Source organism: Pygocentrus nattereri, chromosome 22 (genome assembly GCF_015220715.1).
Source record: "Pygocentrus nattereri isolate fPygNat1 chromosome 22, fPygNat1.pri, whole genome shotgun sequence".
NCBI lineage: Eukaryota > Metazoa > Chordata > Actinopteri > Characiformes > Serrasalmidae > Pygocentrus > Pygocentrus nattereri.
This window is the reverse complement of record NC_051232.1, coordinates 26394088-26414133: the sequence shown is the minus strand read 5'-3', so window position 1 is coordinate 26414133 and position 20046 is coordinate 26394088. Positions and strand designations below refer to the sequence as shown.

General features: G+C 37.4%; 1 protein-coding gene across 1 annotated transcript in view; it reads right to left on the bottom strand.

Moving 5' to 3' along the window:
- The window catches only part of LOC108414017, a 39841-nt gene that overhangs the window by 1208 nt on the left and 18587 nt on the right, over positions 1-20046 (bottom strand). Inside the window, exons 9-18 of the mRNA XM_037532805.1 lie at positions 16041-16358; positions 15539-15841; positions 14808-14837; positions 13609-13717; positions 13396-13473; positions 7629-7771; positions 2863-3201; positions 1626-1913; positions 1244-1369; positions 1053-1123 (exon numbers count right to left, since the gene is read on the bottom strand). Of these exons, the coding sequence (XP_037388702.1) occupies positions 1053-1123; positions 1244-1369; positions 1626-1913; positions 2863-3201; positions 7629-7771; positions 13396-13473; positions 13609-13717; positions 14808-14837; positions 15539-15841; positions 16041-16358 (1805 nt within the window). The remainder of the gene's footprint in view (positions 1-1052; positions 1124-1243; positions 1370-1625; positions 1914-2862; positions 3202-7628; positions 7772-13395; positions 13474-13608; positions 13718-14807; positions 14838-15538; positions 15842-16040; positions 16359-20046) is intronic.

Genomic DNA, 20046 nt, shown 5'->3' with positions numbered 1-20046 from the left:
ATATGTTTGTTTTAAACTTGATGGCAGCAACATGTACCAAATAAGGTGGGAGATGTTTACTACTGTTTTACATCATCTTTCCTATTAACAATGTTCAGTAATGGCTTGGGAAGTGAGGACACATTGTTGGAGTGGAATTTGTTTGCAAAGTGGTGACTGAGCCGTTCATGAAAGCTCCTTTTATATCTAATCATGATCATTTCCTAGACTTACACTGACCCTAGTCCATTTTTTTGGAATTTAGAAATCAGCATATATTTACAAAAATGATAAATAAGAGCAATAAAGTTAATAATGTAAAATATTAAATATCTCTTCTTATTGATGTTGTCAATGAAATATCTGTACTGAAGTCAGGGAATACTTGTTGAGCTCTACTATAAAATGTCTAGAACCAGAACTCTAAAAAAAATAAAAAAATAATAATAAGAAAAACAAGCTACATCATAGTGCAACTGCATTCTGTTGTTCAAATGTGGAGAAAAAAAGATCTAAAGAGGTTTATTTTCCACTGACTGTTAAACCAGCCAGACTGGTTGCCACATCAGGCCTTTGTGGCCGCTTCGCTACAGCAAACCGTATGGCTGGTATTTTAAATGGCTGCCCACAAGTTCAGACACATTCAGAACTGTTGAATTTTAAAAAAAGTGTTTTATGTATTTAAAAAATGCAAAATGTGCTACATAATAGTCTAAAAATTCCACATATGAAAAAGAACAACAGTGCACTGCTCAATTACTAGTGCATTTTGGTATTAGTGCAACTTAATGCAGTAGAAAAAGTCAAGAGAACATCATGCCAACACTGGTACACACAAAATAATGCTTTAAAGCTTCACTCTGTGATATCAGTCGGAATAAATAGATATAAATACAACGTGAACAACCAGTTTACTACATTTATTTAGCTCAAATTTCATTCCAACAAAAGACACCAATGTCCAGTTTGCAGTGCAATAAAAGAATATTTCAATGCTCATAAAGTGCTTATAATCACAGAACAGTAACTTCAATAAGGTTTAACTATTAAATCTGTAATGTACTTAAACTTACCTTATGATCCTCATCTGAATACTGAGACGTGCCTTTCACTTCAGCATAACTCAGCTTAACATACTGATAAACTGGACACAAAAAACACAACAATACATTACAGAAGTGCAGCAAACTATCACATACAAAATCACGAGTACTGAAAGTCGTTACAAAGTTGGTGTAGCGACTCAAATTTATGTATTTCTTGCCTTGTTGATTTGACTTCTTTTTCCAGAACCACACACTTAATATTGATAGAGCAGCAATCAGTCCAGCAGGTGTCAGAACAGCAGCCAGTGATTTGGAGAGATCTCTCTTAACCTTCTGACCTGAGACTGTTAAAAAATATCTGCTGCAGTAACTTGGTCAAATAATTAATTCAAATTAAAATAACTCACATTACCAAATGGCACAAACATCAGTGTTAATCCTCAGTAATTAGCAGGTTTATTTGCATCAGTGAAGCATCAGAGGGACTAATGAAGTTTTCTTAGTTGCTTCTTTGTGTAACCAACTCTGACAAGAAAATTCACTGTTCAGCTGTCAATAAACAGCTAATTAAATCAAAGTAATAATGATTTTATTACCTACCTGACTTAATGCAGATGTTTGTAATGTTGAGCTGGGCTGTCTGAGCGCTGACTGGATTAGCAGCTACACAGGTGTAAGTAGAGTTGTTTGGGTTGGTCTTATTCAGAGGAAGATAAAGACGTTCACTGGAATCTGAGCTGCTGATGCTGGAGATTCTCTCTTTCTCTTCATACCAGGACAAACTCACATCCTTCCCGTTCTCCACAGAGCACAGAGGAGAGCACGACTCTCTGAGACTCACTGAGCGCTTTTCAGCTTGATTTCTTATGACTGGCTTTAATACTGAAGCTGTGAAATACAAAATCAAATAATAAAACATAAGAGATAATTTAGAAAGTTATGTACTGCACTACAACCACCACCACCACCAACAACAATATGAAAGATTAATATTTATTACTATCAGTTCATTTCAAATCACTGTGTTGTATTTGTCTGCCCTGTTTTCCTGCTGTGGTAAGATTCTGTGTCTGATCTCATGCTGCAGTAGTTTTTTTTTTTGCAAAACTCAGGTTTTAGCATGTCTGATATCTACTGTAGTTCACATCTGAGCTGTGTGTTAAATCTCTATTCATTATACACCGACTTACTGTTTCCTCAAATTCAATTCTACTCAGGCTATTTGTGCATGATGTCGCATCCTTCAGCTTAACATCTGTATTAGGATCATTTCTAAACAGCACGTTTAAGGTATAAAGAGTATAGAGACTTTCAAAATATTGGAAAAAGGTTGTAAACACACAGTGAACCGATCATTGTCCACATCTCAAACTGTACATTTTTAGGCTGTTCTCTGAGCTTGATTAAGCCCAAATCTGAAATCAATCAAACTGTATTGGTACAAACTTTATCACTTCATTCATCATAGTAAATCTAGTGTAGTGGTCACACGACAATACTGATTAAATAAATAAATAAATAATACCAATTTGATCTGGAATAAAATTATGAAAATTAATTAAAAAAAAAAAAAAGAAAATAAAAAATCTGTTACACTTTATTTTAAGAGTCCACTGTAGATGCTTTGTAGATGCTCTCCTTGCCTTCTCTATAACAGCATCAAATCTCTGCTCTCTCTCTCATCTCTACTGAGTGAGGAACATGGAGCTAAATATCTAACTTAAATATGTAATGCAGCCTTTCCAACTGCAGCCAGAGTTCTGTCTACAGTTTGAGCCCAGTTCTTCTTCATCATTCACTAACTCATTTTACAGGTAAAAATATAATATATACTCACTATAAACATCAACACTGAAACTCCAGACTGAGGATACTCCAGTAATGATATTTAATTTATAAACTCCAGAATCTTCTCTGCTGATGTTCCTGATGGTTAAAGATCCACTGGTTCTGTTCAGCTGCAGTCTGTCTCTGAATCTCTCACTGTAATAGTCTGTGATAATCTCTCCTCTAATGATCTGACTGTTCACTATCTTTATATCTACACTCTCAGGTCTATAGTACCACAGTATGTGAGCATCACTCTGAACTCCAGTTAATCCAGTATGGATGGTTACAGTGTTTCCCTCCAGCTCCTGCAGTCTGACAACCTCTTCTCCAGCTGAGCACAGCAGACCTGAAACAGTGTAAGTAGATAATATTAGTCTAAAGACTCACATCCAGAAGATATTTCACATGAATTCATCTCTGAAGCCACTTTCTCAGATGAATTAAACAGTGACTGAACTTGGACTACAACAGGCCTGTTGTACAACACTCTTACTGAATTTAGTCCACATTAGATACAAGCTCAGCAGACTGCTTGCTGTGTTTCTGCTATGAAGGAAGACCACTGCTCTACTTATTAAAATGAGCAGCCATGTCCTTTAAGGCAATATTCAAACGTTAATAAAACCTGCAAAAGACGTACCGAAAATGAGACTCCTAATGTAAAAACTAATGTAATTAAACTATTATTAAAAGAAAAAAAAATATATATTTTTTTGAGGTCATATGATAAAACATATTGCATATGTGCACTAAGTCACTATATTCACTGGTGAACAGCATCTAATACCACATCACTTTTTTGCATGTCATGTCTCACGATTTGAAATATATTTCATACTTTACATATATGTAAATGACCATAGCTAACATGCTCATTTTCATTTTCAAATTAAAGCCATCAGCCCTGCTGTAAACACTCAACTGCTGACTCAGTACTGTGGCACTTCGTTTAAGCACTCGTCTACCTGGTCCTGCTATTCCTTCTTTCATCTTTCTATCACTCTGCACAAGCTTAGTGACCTCACTACTGCTTAAAGCTTCATCCACACACTTTATGTACTAGATCCATCATTAATGTGACTGTATTTCACACTGATAGATCATCATCTAATACAGATACACCAACTTTCTGCTCAGCTCTACTGCATAAACACATCAACACTCACAGTCACACTGTTTTCTATTAAACCCAGAGCAGTAACTGTAAAGACGATCTCTGTCAGTGATCAGACCGGACTGACCACTCTGTCAGTCCAGAGCTCCTCGTTTCCTGCAATAGTTTGAGGAAAACAGACTTACAGTAAAGCAGGAGACGCAGAGCTGGATGAATCCTGTATTCTGAGAACATCTTAACCAGCCTTTCTAATCAACCAGCTTCATCTACTAACTCTTCAACTCCATCGTCAGTTTCTTCTCAGATTCATAGAAAAGAACAGAGCTGATGAGCTTGTGCTGGGCTGGGCATGACACACTGCATGAAGCGTTGTGTTAAAACAGCTGTGATGAAGTTAGAATGGCTGTTTCACCATCTTACAAAACAAATAGAATGATCAAACAAATGTTTTATTGATTTTCTAAGTGATATTGCGAGATCCTTGACAGAGAACACGTTTGCATATTTTCATGCATAATTACTGTTGATTTTTTTTTTACATATTGGAGGGGAAAGAACATTAAATGTGGCTTGTCCATGCTTTATTTTTTCCAATATTGAATATTATCTGTAATCAGTTCCTCATTACATTAAATCAGGTAGGCTTGTGATGGAATTTAATAAATAACTGCATTCTTACTGCTTGCTGCACTTATTTATGTTTCTATCTATTCTAGGGATTTATAGTATTTTCACAAGCAAAAATACAGTCATTGCCACAATAAATAGTGTTAAACAATTTTCATGGCTGGGTGAGACTTTGAACAGTACACTGTGTATGTATATTATATGAATGTCGTATGCAGATTTTTTTTAATAATCAACTTTCCAAAAAGGTTACACTTCTTATGTGAATGTTCAACAAAAATGTACAATACTTTATGATGAAAGTAGTAAAATAGCATATACAAATAAAAGCAGTAGGAGAACAACAGTAAAATTTCTTATGAAACACATAGAAATGCAATGAATCAAATAACTTGTAAAAATAAAAAACAGGAGTAAAAAAAGTCTACATGTTTGAAATGCCGTGATGTTTCAGCCTAACATGCTGTGTGCACACTTCCAGAGCAAAAAACTCCAGAGCAACCAGGAGGATGTTACTAGCACGTGCGCTCAGTCAAACCCCCCACCCCACTGTCACAAATTAGACTCCAGAATAAACAAAACGTTTCCCTCGATTAGTTGAACTTCATGAGATCAGGGACGAAAATCTCTTTCAGTGTATTCGCCACTTTCACTGACCTGATATAAAAGATTTCGATGCGATACACTGAGGCCTCATTTTAAGGTGAAACCCACCACTTCCGTTTTAATGTGCGAGTCTAGGGGGGCCGCTGACTGCTGCCACTGTGGTTAGAGTGCTCCAACCACAGACTGGGCAAAAGTCAAAGATCATCCTTTCTCTATTTAATTTCCAGTTAAAATGCCTGTTTAGTACAAGATCTTCTTTTTCCAGGAGATACTGTGTTTCTGAGGAGATTAGATAATCCCCAGGGAGGACAGTCAATGGACAACAAGTAAACACAAGATTCCAAAATAATGCACGTCAAGCTTTCATCTCATATCACATATGGAATTATGTTGTTCCCAAAAAAGTAAGAGTGCACTCTGTTTTAGATTCTTCACTCTTTTTGTTCTATTTTTAGAATCTTAATTCTTTTTTTTTCCACTTTCTGTGAGCTGGCCTTTCTCTAGATGTGTAGGCATGTGGTTGAGTGTAAGCAAACATCTGCTACTCATCATGTCTTGTTCTCAGTAAACAGGAAGCTGACTTGGTGGTTAGTGTGTGGCGGTTAACTTTTTAAATATAATTTTAAATATGTGTCATCTGAACATGAGCCTCAATACAAGACAATCTGAAGTAAATCTGACCTTGTTTGTACAAAGACCTCAACATGTGACAGAATGTTAAAATTTAAATTAACGTTTAAATAACGACCGGATCATGTCCAATATGCACGTTCGGTATGTTCTACGCTGCACTTCATAGTCAGCATGTGTGAAAATGTCCAGGCCTGAACTGAGAGGCAGGTTGTTCGCTTCCCAAAACATAAGGAATTACTGCATTAGACAGCCAAAGAATTATGGAGGAGGAGACTGACATATTTTAACTGAACACTACTTTTGACTGTCTGAATTTGTTCATGCATATCGGTGTTTGAAATTGAGGTTGTACTGTTGGGGCCCCTTCGAGGTCGGAGGCCCCAGAGCTTCAGCCCACATAAGCCTAGATGTTGATCTGCCGGCGGCTGTAGTCGTGTCGTTCTCCCTCAGTTAAACACACATCAACTCTCACTGACATGAAAGCGAAATTTACTTGGTTAGTATTATGAGCTATTATTGTTATTCCTACAAATGCTGCTATGCTGAGCCACTGCATGAGCTTTGATACTTATTCTTCACAGATTCTGAAAGTTTACCTGGCCATGTAACCTGTTGATAACGATATAAACACCCTCACCTGTTTTTAAATTCACAGAGTTGGACTCCCAGCTTTCCTTATTTAACATTCAACATCTCCCTGGGTTTCAGCCCAAATAGTAACTCAAATGGGGAAACTTCTTGGTGGCCAGAGCCTGCAAATAGGGGCTCTGACCACTTATGATTATGTGAAATGATGTCTTGGTACAAATACTAATAGATTATTATTATTTGTGTTTAGCCCACCGTTGGCCTTATAAATGACCAAAAGGCACTGCATTCTTAATCCACAAGATGATGCCATTTCACAGGTTTTGTCAGTGGGAAGAAACAGACATGGGTGGAATAACCACACACACCAGACACCAGCCTATCTGTATCAGTAGCACAGCAGCAAGATCGACATGCTTCAGTGCTGAAGCCTGAAACCAAATATCCCAAGCACACGTTTTAACTGATTAATTTATGATAAAATAAAACCTGAAATACAGACTTCATGTAGATCTAAGCAGGGAACATCAGCTCCATTACAAGTAAATGGCCAAGACACGCTCAGAGTTTTGCTGCAGTAGCGTAAACACTGCTTACTGCTGTTCTCTTAGTTCATGCTTCTATGCAGATTACAAATAGTTGGGTCAAGGGAATCTTAAGAGGTTCATGGATGGGGGGGCTAAGTCTGTACTACCTGGTTCGGGGGGCATAGCTCCCAAAGAGACTCTTTTAACAGCTCAGAAACGTTCATGATGCACTTTTAGAATAACAACAGACAGAAAATGCGAAGTACATCAGCCGTGTTCAGTAGATCAAAAAGGTTATTTGGTCACATTGACACACAGTAGATCTGTCTCTTCAGTTTGCATTAAGTGCAGAGCTGATGTACCAAACACTGTCCATCCACTTACAACAGGCACAGATCAACAAAGGTACTGAAGTCAAACAATGCTCTCTTCTTTCTCTTAGATAAGCTGCAAGGTCCTAAATATAGTATTCAAACACATAGATTATAGGTCAGTTCAGTCTCGGTGGGTGCCAAGAGTGTGATTTTGCTTTGGAGACATGTTTAATAAGCCAGGTGACAGAATTTCATGGTAATTGTATCAAATATTATATTGTCTCAGTTAACTCTGATTAAATTCTGTTTTAATTTGAACCAAAAGCTTAAACAACTCTCCCTCGCTTTCTTCAAGATCACTCACCTCCATCAGATCTGCTCCTTCTTTTTCTCTTTTTAACTGGTAAAAATCTCATCTCACTGGCCTTTGAAGGAGCTGCAGCCTCTTCATTTCCATCTACAGGTTGAGGAATTGAGGGATATGAAACTGTTATGATGATCTTTTCGCTGAGGTGAGGTCAGCTTTCTGTTTGAATTGTCCACCTTAAAAGTGCAGCAGTTTCATTCTGGCACCTCAGAAAATTCAAGGAAATTTAACACAAGAATCTGGAGAACAGGAAGAGAAACTGAGACCCGTCCTTCACTGACATTAACTCACACTGTAAACAACCACAAACAGCGAATACTGGTGTCACTGTTTACAAAGACTGAAGAGAAATCTAAAAATAAAGAATATAAAGAGCTGTCAGTAACGTTATTTCGCTCTCTCTTGTTCGTTCACTGCGGAGTTAAACCAGAGAGTCTGTGGGTTAAACTAGTTAGCGTTAGCTTGTCAGCTAATCAGTGTTAGCCTGACCTCTGATCTATACCTCACTTTAACCCAAAGTTAAGCAAGTAAAAAAAAACAGATATCCAGCTATACTGACCATAATTGGCCACAAATCCTTATGGCAGGTGGACATATTCACGATTTAACACTGTTTCACTCTGTGCAGTAGAGATTTTGAGTAATGTTTATTCTACTGAGGTCAAAGCTAAAATCCAGTATTCAGCTCGGTCACCGGTTACTTTGGGTTGCATTAACAGAGTCCCTCCCCCAGGTCTGAGCTGATTGGCTTACCGCGTGTGAGGGATAATCTGATTGGCTGAACGTTACGTTATTCAATCTCATCAGAGCAGTAGCAGCGCCTCCTCCAGGTCGCGCCCTGCTATTACAGTCTATGGTAACTGACCATTAACTATACATGATTTAAGTTAAGTACTTTTTTAAGTACTTTAAGTACTAATACTTTTTTAATCCCACCTCTGCATTTTACCCATCCATGAAGTGAAACACCACATGCACACTACTGAATACACACACACTAGGGGGCAGTGAGCACACTTGCCTGGAGCGGAGAGCAAGGATCAAGTACACCTCAATCATGGATTGTCGGTGCTGGGGATCGAACCGGCAATATGTGTTATATGTTAATACAATGTTGATTTAATGCTGAAACAAATGTTTATGACACACATTTTCTAAGCCACTTATCCTTCTGGGTTGCAGGGGAGGGGCTGCTGGAGCCTATTGCAGCGGTTATTAGGCGGAAGGCAGGATACACCCTGGACAGGTCACCAGTCCATCGCAGTAAATTCAGTGCAGTGTTTAGAAAATATAAATAGCTTTACTTTAATTATAGGCATAGGCTCCAGCACCTCCCATGACCCAGAAGGATAAGTGACTTAGAAAATATGTGTGTGTGTGCGTGTGTGTGTGTGTGTGTGTGTGTGTGTGTGTGTGTGTGTGTAAAAAAGTTACAGTAGTGGACGAGCACAGCTTTTACAGACTTATCCAAGGACGTTCATTTCTACATGGAAGTGCTGCTTGGATGGGGATTGAACGCATCATTATATTGTCCACCTCTGACTAGTACATGGGGAGTGGGGTGGAAGCAATACTTGTTAGCTTCAATTTACATCAATTCCTTTTCCTGTCTTTGCACAACAAAACTTTCAGTGCAACAACAGAGAAGTGGAAAGGTTATGTAAAGTCTAAACAATATACAAAACTGTCATAGAATAAAATGTACATCTCTGTACAGAGCACTTTCAGGCCCCTCAAGCAGCTGGATGAGGATCTTAAGCTAAAGATAATTGGCTCTTACAAAAGCAAGAGAGGACTTTAAAAGATATCTAAACATTTGCTTATAATCTCTACTGGCTAAAAAGTCATGAAGAACTAGAAGTTAAGGAGAACTCTTGCAATTCAACACATGACCTGAAAGACCAAGAAAGGTTTCTGCAAAATAATTGCTTATAAAATGGTCAGATATGCAAAACAAACCACCCCCCTCACAGCCAAAGGCTTACTTGGAGATTTGGCTGGCGCTGGCATAGCGATGCACCGGCCCACTCTACAATGTTTTTGTACCAACGTCATCTCCATAGGAGAGTCTTCAGAAGGAAACCATAACTGTCATATCACAAATGTCAACATATGAAATATGCAAAACAACATTTAGATCAGCGATTTCAGGATCTGTTTTGGAAAAATTGAACTCTGACTGCAATCATCAAAGGTATGTTTGGAGGAAAAAAAGGAGAAAAATTCAAACCAAAGAACATCGTGCCATCTGTTAAGCACGGGGGCGGATTTATTTTGCTTTAGGGTTGTTTGGCAGGGTGGTAGAATAAATGTTGCAGGAATTTGATGTAGACTTTTTCTTAGAACCTTCCTCAGAAACACACTTAAGAAGAAACTTAAGATCTAAAACATCTCAAAACTAACATTGAATTATTTCAATATACAAAGCACATGGCCCTCATCATTCCCAGGTTCGAACATAACCCTTTCATACTGTTCAGAAATGACATAGTAAAACACGGTTTCCAAATGACCTCTGCACGAGTTCTCAAGCCAAAAATGAACATGTTTCAAAACAGTAGGTGAAAATAATTAACGTATAAAACAATGTCATCATTTTTAAAAGTCTTATGTATCATCTTAAAATAATCACTAACACATTCTTCAGTATTGTGTCTGGAAGATAAAAGCTTACAAAATGATCGTGAGGCAAACAGAGGTTTACATTGCGCATGTCCTTGGGTAGATTGGTTGTTGTGCTTTTGTCCATTGGCAAACCTGCCCAGTGCAAAACACCTCTTTTAATAAATCTGCCCCTTATTTAATGAAATAAAGGACAAGCCATTCAACATTCATCAGTTACAGCATTGTAACTTCATACATATTTAACTACTAATAAAACATGCACATATACAAGAATGCCAGAAATACCAAGCAAATGACGTCAGCATCAACAGCGTCATGGTTAGTCAACGGTTCATTTATTTCCTTTATTAGCACACAAAGAGGCATTACTATACAGTTAATGAGACAAAGGCACAACACAACTCATTAGATTACATTAGATTAATAGATCAAATGCAACTTTGTCAGATTACAGGTACAGAGCCAGTGAAGTGATGTAATAATTGCAAGCATTAAGTAATGAGGGCTCATAGACTATGTTAGGCAGGTCAATTCTCAGTGACATAAAAAACAGGCCGAACGTGTATTCCTACCACCTGCGAAGTTATTACGTATGTTAAATACCTGATTAATCTTTAAGGAAAATAATCAATACTTTGCAGACAAAACAGAAAAGATGCTACACATATAAAACAATAAGAAAATAGTCAAAGTTTTGTCCTTAAAAAGCTGTGTCTGTGTATAACAGTACATACAGTAAAGTCATACGATTACAGAATAGAGAATTAGGCATGGCAAGCAGATGTTTGATCTTTGTACTTCAAAGAATAACAATAAAAAACTTTAATTAAATAAAAAAAGATGTGCAGAAGGAGGACGTCCTCCATTCTGCTCCCTTCAGCAGTTCAGCTGTGCATTAGCTTGTCCCAAACAAAAAAGGAAATAGTGTATATATCCAGAAACTATACATATAAATGAATAAAGAAATGGCTTTTTTATATAAAAAAAGAAACATAGCACCTTGTTTGTTTTTTCTCTGTATGTTACAATGTTTCCCCAGTGACATCATTTTTATAAGCAAACAAGTGAGAATGATCACCTGAGTGACACATGATAGGAACCATATTTTTTAAATGGCAATGTTTTAATCTTGTTTTAAAAAATGTACACAACAGTTTTTCCCCATTAAGCTTTTTTGGTAAAGAGAATGGGTCACGTTCACAAACGCTGCATGATCCCCTTAGTGCAGAAACAGCTTTAAGGTTCTATGATACATTTTAGGTTGATTAAAAAACTGAAAGTACGTGTTTCAGACTGTGATGGATTCATTTCATTTTTCTTTGCAAGCGTGGACTGGCTGAGGCATGCGTTAAGATTTTTTACTATCACTGACTTATCCACATAATCTTTCCTCTGAATTCCACTGTTTATTCCAATCACAGCCCAGAGGAAGACATCTGGTGCAAAATTGAATGAACTGTTTGGAACAGTGAAGATGGAAATCAAAATATGGATGAAAAACCGCAGCACGCTCGAATACACAGCAGAAATGTAAACAGAGAGATTAATGAAAGTTATCTGACACATGCATTTACAACCATCATGTAATGACAGCTGAACACTGGGTCCTCTGGCCACCAGGCTTCTGTAAAAAAGCATAGAGAAAAAAATCATTAGGGTCAAAGCTGCTCTCACAGTCGGAACCCGTGTGAACTCTTCAGGGCGAACTTCATACTTCTTAGCTTAAAATATTTACTTAATTTGTCGAAATAAACTTGGTATATATGCAGTTGCCATGGAAACGAGGTTACATTTCAATGAAGCAGATTGGTGTGGTGGTTATGCGATGGTTCAGTGGTGTACATTGTCTATACCGCTGCTGTCGGAGCAAAACTTGTATCTCCAAAATGGTAAATTTACAGGAGAAGGAAAAAACTACTTTACTATTAATGTAAGTCAATGGAACCAGAAATGTTTCCAAGTCATTTTGGGCTGTTTCTTTTAGTCCATCCAACATGAAATTTATATACAACATAAAGGACAACACGTACTTTATAATTAGGTCAAAAACTGAAAAATGACAAAAAACTGAGATACAAGGTTTTGTTCCAGCAACAGCGATATGCAGTATAGTGCATTTGTGTGGTATAGTACTGTAAAGACATGAATGATAAGATGAAAATCTTTAAAAAATTGAGGCATTTCTGATACAATTATAATGCTGCTCTGTTTCTCAAACGACTATTAGCTACAAAGAACCGTGTAGAACCTTGAACACTCAAAGAAGCCTTTGCATAATTAAAGAATGCTTTGCATCGTAAAAGGATTCAGGTTGATGAACCCTTTTACAAAGCGTTCTACAAAGCACCAAAAAGGGTTCTGCTATTGTTATAGTGTCAAGCTTGTAACAACAGTAGAACCTTTTTGGTGCTAAATAGAATACATTTCAAAAAGCTTTTAAGTAGAAGTGTCTACAGCACGTTCTCCATCAACCTGAAGAAGGCTTTTATGATGTACCCTTCAAACATACAAAGGGTTCTTTGAGTGTTCAAGGTTGTACATAGAACCATTTCTTTACCAAATAACAATCGAAGAACCGTTTTTTTTCCATAGGCATGAACTTCAAGATATTAGGCTTCTTTCACTTGATGAGAAGAAGTCTAGCCATTGACTCGCAACAGCAGACATTAACCCTCCAAGCCCATCGTTATTATCTCATCATTATCTCATAGTTATTTCTTGTAAAACCTGAGGCAGTAAAGTATAATAAAGGGAATATGGCTAGCTTTTATACTTGCATATGGAGCTTCTGGACACTACAGCCAGTAGAGTTTTTTCCAGTACTGAAAGTATGGAGATTTAAAAATGCTAAGTTGAATGAAACAAGTTCAGCAACTTCAACAATCCTTCTTAAACAATTGCACATCACTCTAATGGATTTGTAATGTACTATGAATGATAATGTATAATAAATTTAGTGTTCCAGAAGTGCCAATAATTTTCAGCTTGTGTTTGGAGCCTCTGCTGAGAATCTGGATGCAAAAACATTGGGATACCTATATTCAAGCCATATAAAAAACAAGTTTTCCCCACTATTTTGAGAAAGGTAACATCATTTCTGGAATGGAAATAATATTGCACATAGATTTACACATCTTACCATATTTTGTACTCCTTTTGCACAAAATATTTTATCAACATAATGTACTTCTTCTTCAGCTTTCTGCATTGCTTGGCCCTGAATGACAGAAAACAAATAATGTTGTTCAATGCAAAAGTTTGCTTTTTATAATGCTGATTGAGAACACAGTGGTGGACAGTTTACAAGCATATCACTTAGAAAGCAAAGATTATAAGGGTAGTTTAAAGATACATGCCTTTTTGTTTGCCTTTATAGAATTTTTCGTGTACCACGTACATAACAACAGATACTATGAACAATACTAGCAGCACAGGTATCAGCCACAGGTGCTGGGGGCGTTCTGTAATGGCAAAATACAAAATCAATTAGTCGTTACCTGGGTCTGTCTTATAAAATGGCACAGCAAATCAAAATTTTAAGGAAAAGAAAATGATGTCATTGTATTTACTAAATTCTGTCCCAAAGCAGCACAAAAGAGACAGAAAAATAGCAAATAATAAAAAAAAAAAAAGATGGGAGAAAGTCATATTTAAATTTCTAATAATGTAGGATTTATAAATACAGTATTTCATATTGCCAAAATGAAAACAATATATTGTCGCTGTCCAAAAGAGAAAACATATCTTGAAAATAGTAACTTTACAGGAGAAGGCAAAAACGCACGCAACATTAAATGTAAGTTAACGTAAAAGATGTTTAATTGCAAGTAATTTTGGAGTATTTCTACTGGTCCATTCATCATGAAATCTCCACACTATGTAAAGCTCAGCCATTGAGCTCAAATTATATAGTAAAATAAAAATCAACACAAATGGAGAATTGTTTATTGTACAACGATATGATGGCCAACATGCAACACAAATGTAGTTATGTTATAACTGAAGTTTGGGGGGAGGAGCATGGCTGAAACACCTCCTTCTTCCCCGTCTAACACCCTATAAATTCATATCCTCACCTTCCATTTCTGCGACAAAGTGCTCGCAATACCCACCACCACCCTCCTCCCTGTTCCTCAGTCCTACATCAATCCTGCTACAGCTATGAGGAGGTCTGGCCTTTTAGCTACAGACAGAAGCTGCCCAGAACTCCAGCCCAAGCTCTCAGAGCTCTTCCTGTCCCTTACTCAGTCTTCTGTAAAACTGCGACCACCATGCTGAAGGCTTGGTCTGAACTCACAAACTTTCTGTCGCACATTTCTCCTCCCTTCCAGCCCATCACAGGTTTTGTCTGTACCAGGCCATAAAGTTTTTTGGGCATAAATAAAATAGTTTAAAACCTAAAGGCACAAATATTGATATTTTATTATTATATTATGAATTATCTAAATTCATTTTTGTCTGAACTCACAATGGCACTGTTTCTTTCTGGTGAGATCAAAGTTTTTGTCGGTGGAGTTAATGTCTGATAGCGTAACGGATAAAAATACTCACTCTCTGCATGGGGGGATGGTGTTGCTTTGCCTGTTCGGGCACAAAAGAAACATTAGTCATATACCTAGAACAGTCACTGGATGAGATGTCTGACACCTTAACACGTTCCCCTGCCATTGTAAACTGCTCTGGATGAAAGAATTTGTTAAATATGTAAGAGAAAAAGCCTGTCTTGAATGTTGCTTTGTCTACTTCACAATTAATAGCATATTCCAAATATGTAAATGTAAGAACCATGTTTTTTGTAATGTTAATGTGTACAATTAACAATTTTATTTTTCTTCAATAAGCTTAACAAACTTCAAAAATTATGACTCGAATCGTATTATGGCTGAAGTATCATAATATCATGTCGTGAGACCTGTGATTTCCACCCCTACTAGGCCATCTCTACATGGCTCCAAGTTAAACAGTGTCATGCTACTATGATATAACACAAAACAAGTATAGGACCTACATCACGTTACAAAGGCAGATACACAGATGAGTTATATTAAGATGAGCATCACTAAGCAATACAGGTATACATGTTTTTACAGTGTAGTAAGTAAATCAAAGTAATAAACATATAGAAGAGCACTAATAAATGACCCACACCATTTGAACAAACTGAGGAGGTAAATACAAGATTTCTGAAATTAATAGAGGCTGCTAGAATGTTCAGAATGAACGAGGTAATGAAGGAGACATCAGTGCAGTTAAGCACGTTAATGCTCAAGTATGTGTTGTACCTATGGTAGAAGAGTTCTGTGTACAGGTTCTCTTGACTAGTGCTGTCTGGTTGCTGATGGGATTGGCTGCCACACAGATGTAAGTGTCATTATCACCATGTTTAATTTCCAGAGTTAGAGAGAGGGAGCTGTTAGAGGAATTGGTGATGTTGGACAGTAGTTGGCTGCCTCTGAACCAGGAGAGAGTCACCTTAAGCGCATTCCTCACTGAACACACCATAGAACAATTTGGATTTGATTGTATTTTGGTTCCTGACTGGTTTTGTCGAAACCCATATTCAATGGCGGGTACAGGCACTGGAGCTGGAAAACAGAACAAGACTGTGTCTTTCAAACAAGATGCTGTTGAATACGTTCAATTATGGCTGATTAGATACTGAAAGTGAAATAAATGGAATAAGTCACTGTGAGATATTCTTACCATCTGCTGATACTGCAACACCTGACATGACATAAAGCCTTTTTAACCATCATCTGAGTAAGCAGAAAGAAATTGGCTTACCGTACACAGTGACACTGAATTTCTTGATTGACGGCTTTTCACTGATGAGCTGTTGTACATAAGCTCCAGAGTCAGTGGTTCTGATGTTGCTGATGGTGAGAGAGCCAGTCTGATTGTCCAACTTCAGTCCGGTCTTGAATGTCTCTTTAAAATACCTGACAATGTCTTTGTTAATTTGTTGTGCTATACGAGTGCCTTCAAATGACCACAGTACAATATCATCACCCTTTATTCCAGTCAGATTAGTCCTCAGAGTTACGTTCACTCCCTCTTTCACTTCTATGGTCTCCACTTTATCCTGTCCAGCCGCTCTCACATCTGGAAAACAGGCAATCATTCGGGGAGATGTGAAATAGGCAGTGTACGTCTGAAACCTCCACAAAGAGTTCACCAAAACGATGAAAAATATATGAATCCTAATGACTTATTGAATGAAGTGAAGTTTGATTAAATTGGCATATTATTACATTAAATACTGATGGCTCCAGGTTACTACTCTAAATAATGCACTTCAATCTCATGGTTTCTAAAATTGTGACACTGCATGAGTAACTGGGCTCAAAAACAGCAATATACCATCGGTGGTGAATAGAGTCGAGTTCGATTCTCTAGAGATGCTACATTCCTTGTGGATGGGAGTCCAAGAGAGTACAATTGGTCTCACTCCCTATCTTGGTGGGCAGGCCCTTCCTAGCTCACTCATTGTGATGTTAGCCAGTGTGGGCATATATATCTGTGAGGTAATATAACAGACTTGCCAGAGAGCATTCTCCACTAAGCATGCTGAGCTGCCCTATGATATTGCATTAGCAGCAGTTGTGGTGGCTGGCTTCAGTGACTCAGACAAAGCACATGCTAGCCTTCACCCTCCTAGCACTGGGAATACTGTGTGAATGGGGGAGACCTAATTAATAGGTAGAATTGGACTAAAATTGGGAAGGAAACTGGGGAAAAATGTCAATATCAGTAAAGTCAGGAATGATAAAAACAGTCCTAATAGGCTAAGAAGTGTTGTGAAGACAGGCTTGCTTTCATTGCCCAGATGAATGTTTCACAGTTTGAGGTTTTGTGAAATTTAAACTTAAACAGTCCATTTTAAATACTTCCATATTCGCTCCTTATTAGCATCCCATCTGCCTAATACCTTCTTTTTTTGGCAAAACCTTCCTGTGACATTTCCTGTCTCATTGAGCATGACTTTTTCCATCCTTTGTGACCACCTGATTCATTTGGCACTGATTTACTTTTTTCAGTTGCTAACACAAATAAATTTAAGCAAAAGTCCCTAAGCCTTGGAATCAGTTTTGGCAAATCTTTAGACAGTAGTCTGTTATTGTAATTAAGGCTTAGCTGGAGAGCTAGCTACATCTAGCATAGTTTTATGAGATGAATTATCAAACAAAACCTGACTCTGACTGGATGGTGATTGCATCACACACCACAGCTATTATCACTGTACTGATGAAATAAAGTACCTTTACTTATGTTTATTAACCTGAACATTTTACAAAGTGTTGCAAAAAATTGCAAACAACATCATAATATTTCCCATCCTGTATCCTGTCCTATGTCCTCTATCATAGGCATTTGCATGACAAATGGCATGCAGCTGGTGCTGAGCCAGTAAAACTAGGCTTGCCTAGTCTCGTTACTGAACTGTAAGACAGCCAGCCAACTTATGGAGGTAGACCATCTTATCACCCATCTTATCATACATTCAGGAGAATGCCATTTACAGTGTGGATGACCCCCCACTGTTTGACCAGGACAGATATTGTTGATGTAGATGAAGCTCCACTCCTAAACCAACTCACTTTATTTGATCCAGCAGTTCATTAGGAGGATTGTTATACTTTTATAAAAGATATACTTTTATACTTCATACTTTTTGCCTTCGTGATATTGTTACTAATTCATCTTTTGATTGATTTTACTAGGTGTTAAAGAAGCAGTGTCTATGAATTCAACACAGTTGTGTGTTTGACAGCAGTGTTTGAGCAAAGTTAATATTTTGAGTTACATTTTTCTGAAGCAAAGCCATTCATTGTGCATCTTAAAACAGACAAACCACTAAAGCACTTCATACACGCTTCAAAATCAGCTCTTTCTAAGCTTAGGAGCTAGGAGACTCAGGGGGGCTTCGCCCCTCAATGGGGCTTAAATACTTCGCACTGTAAAAAATGGCTTGTCGGATCAACCTAAAAATGACTTCATGTAAAAGTAAATTAACTAGTTTTATTCAACGTAAATTAATATTTGAGTGAAAGAATCTTTCACTCTATGTAATGTGAGTTAAATAAACTAGCTCAAATGCTTGTTACAGCATGTTTTTAGGTTGATCTGACGAGGCATTTTTATAATGTGTCACTGATTTTGTTGCTGCCATTTAAATGGGATGTTCTGACGATTGCATTACGACTCAAGATTCACGTTTTTCTTTAGGTGCGCAAATCTTACACAAAGCATAAACTGTCACCCAATAAATTATTGCACATCAACCATTAACAAAGCTAGTTTTGTAATATGATTACTATTATTAATATTCTCAAAACAGAAAGATTGATGTTTGCTGATAATGCACAGGAACATGAATATTAACTGTTGTTTTTTTTATGGAGGGTCTTACAATACTGCTGTCCATGGTCTTGCAAGACCATAATAGAGGCCTGACAGGCTGTATTGTAGCATATATTAAAGCTGCATTATGTTTCAATGTGATTTATTTGTTGCCATTTCTGCAGACATCTAAAATTCTAACTTTGAATTTAAAAGTCCAGTAATGTTTCAGAAACATGTGTATGTGCAGCAGGTGAAATGTGTACTGAACATGTCACCAATTTTCTAAGTAACTATATTTCTAAAGGTGCTATTGACATGAAATTCTCACCAGATGTCAGTAACAACCCATCCAATCCACACATGCAAAGAAATCAAACCATAGATGTCCATAGATTGTGTAATAATGGGAAATGACACAGGGAAAAAGTATTGAACACACTTACTGAAATGTATTTAATACTTCGTACAAAAGCCTTTGTTGGTGATCACTTTTGCTCAGGTGTGATTTTGGCCCATTCCTCCACACAAACAGTCTTCAAATCCTCAAGGTTCTGTGGGCTCCTTCTATGAACTCTGAGCCTTAGTTCCTTCCATATATTTTCAACTGGATTCAGGTCCGGTGAGTGGCTGGGCCATTCTAGCAGCTTTATTTTCTTTCTCTGAAATCAATTGAGAGCTTCCTTGGCTGTGTGTTTGGGATCATTGTCTTGCTGAAACGTCCACCCTTGTTTCATCTTCATCATCCTGGTAGATGGCAGCAGATTTTTATTAAGAATATGAAGCGTGCCAGTGCCATATACTGAAAAGCAGCCCCACACCATGATGTTCCCACCTCCAAACTTTACTGTTGGTATGGTGTTTTTGGGTGATATGCAGTGCCTTTTGACCTCCAAACATGTTGTGTATTATGACATCCAAAGAGTTAAGTTTTGGTCTCATCTGACTGACTATGTTCACAGGCTTGTCTAAATGTTGTTGAGCAAACTTTAAACATGCTATAACATGCTTTTTCTTCAGCAATGGAGTCTTGTGTGGTGATTGTGCGGATAAGCCATGGTGGTTGAGTGCATTACTTATTGTTTTCTTTGAAACAATTGTACCTGTTGGTTCCAGGTCTGCTTGTTCCAGGTGGCACCTTGGTAATGAGACACCTTTTTGTATGCCATCAGTTGAACCAGCTGATATTAATTTGCACTAAATGTCAGGAATGCTTTCCAATTACTGATAGATTTCAGCTGGTGTCATGACTTTCCATGGCTTTTTGCACCTCGCTTTCTTCATGTGTTCGATACTTTTTCCCTGTGTCATTTCTCATCATTACACATAAGTTAATTTATGGACATCTATGGTTTGATTTCTTTGCATGTGTGGATTGGATGGGTTATTATGAACATCTGGTGAGAATTTCATGTCAATAGCACCTTTAGAAATATATTTACTTAGAAAA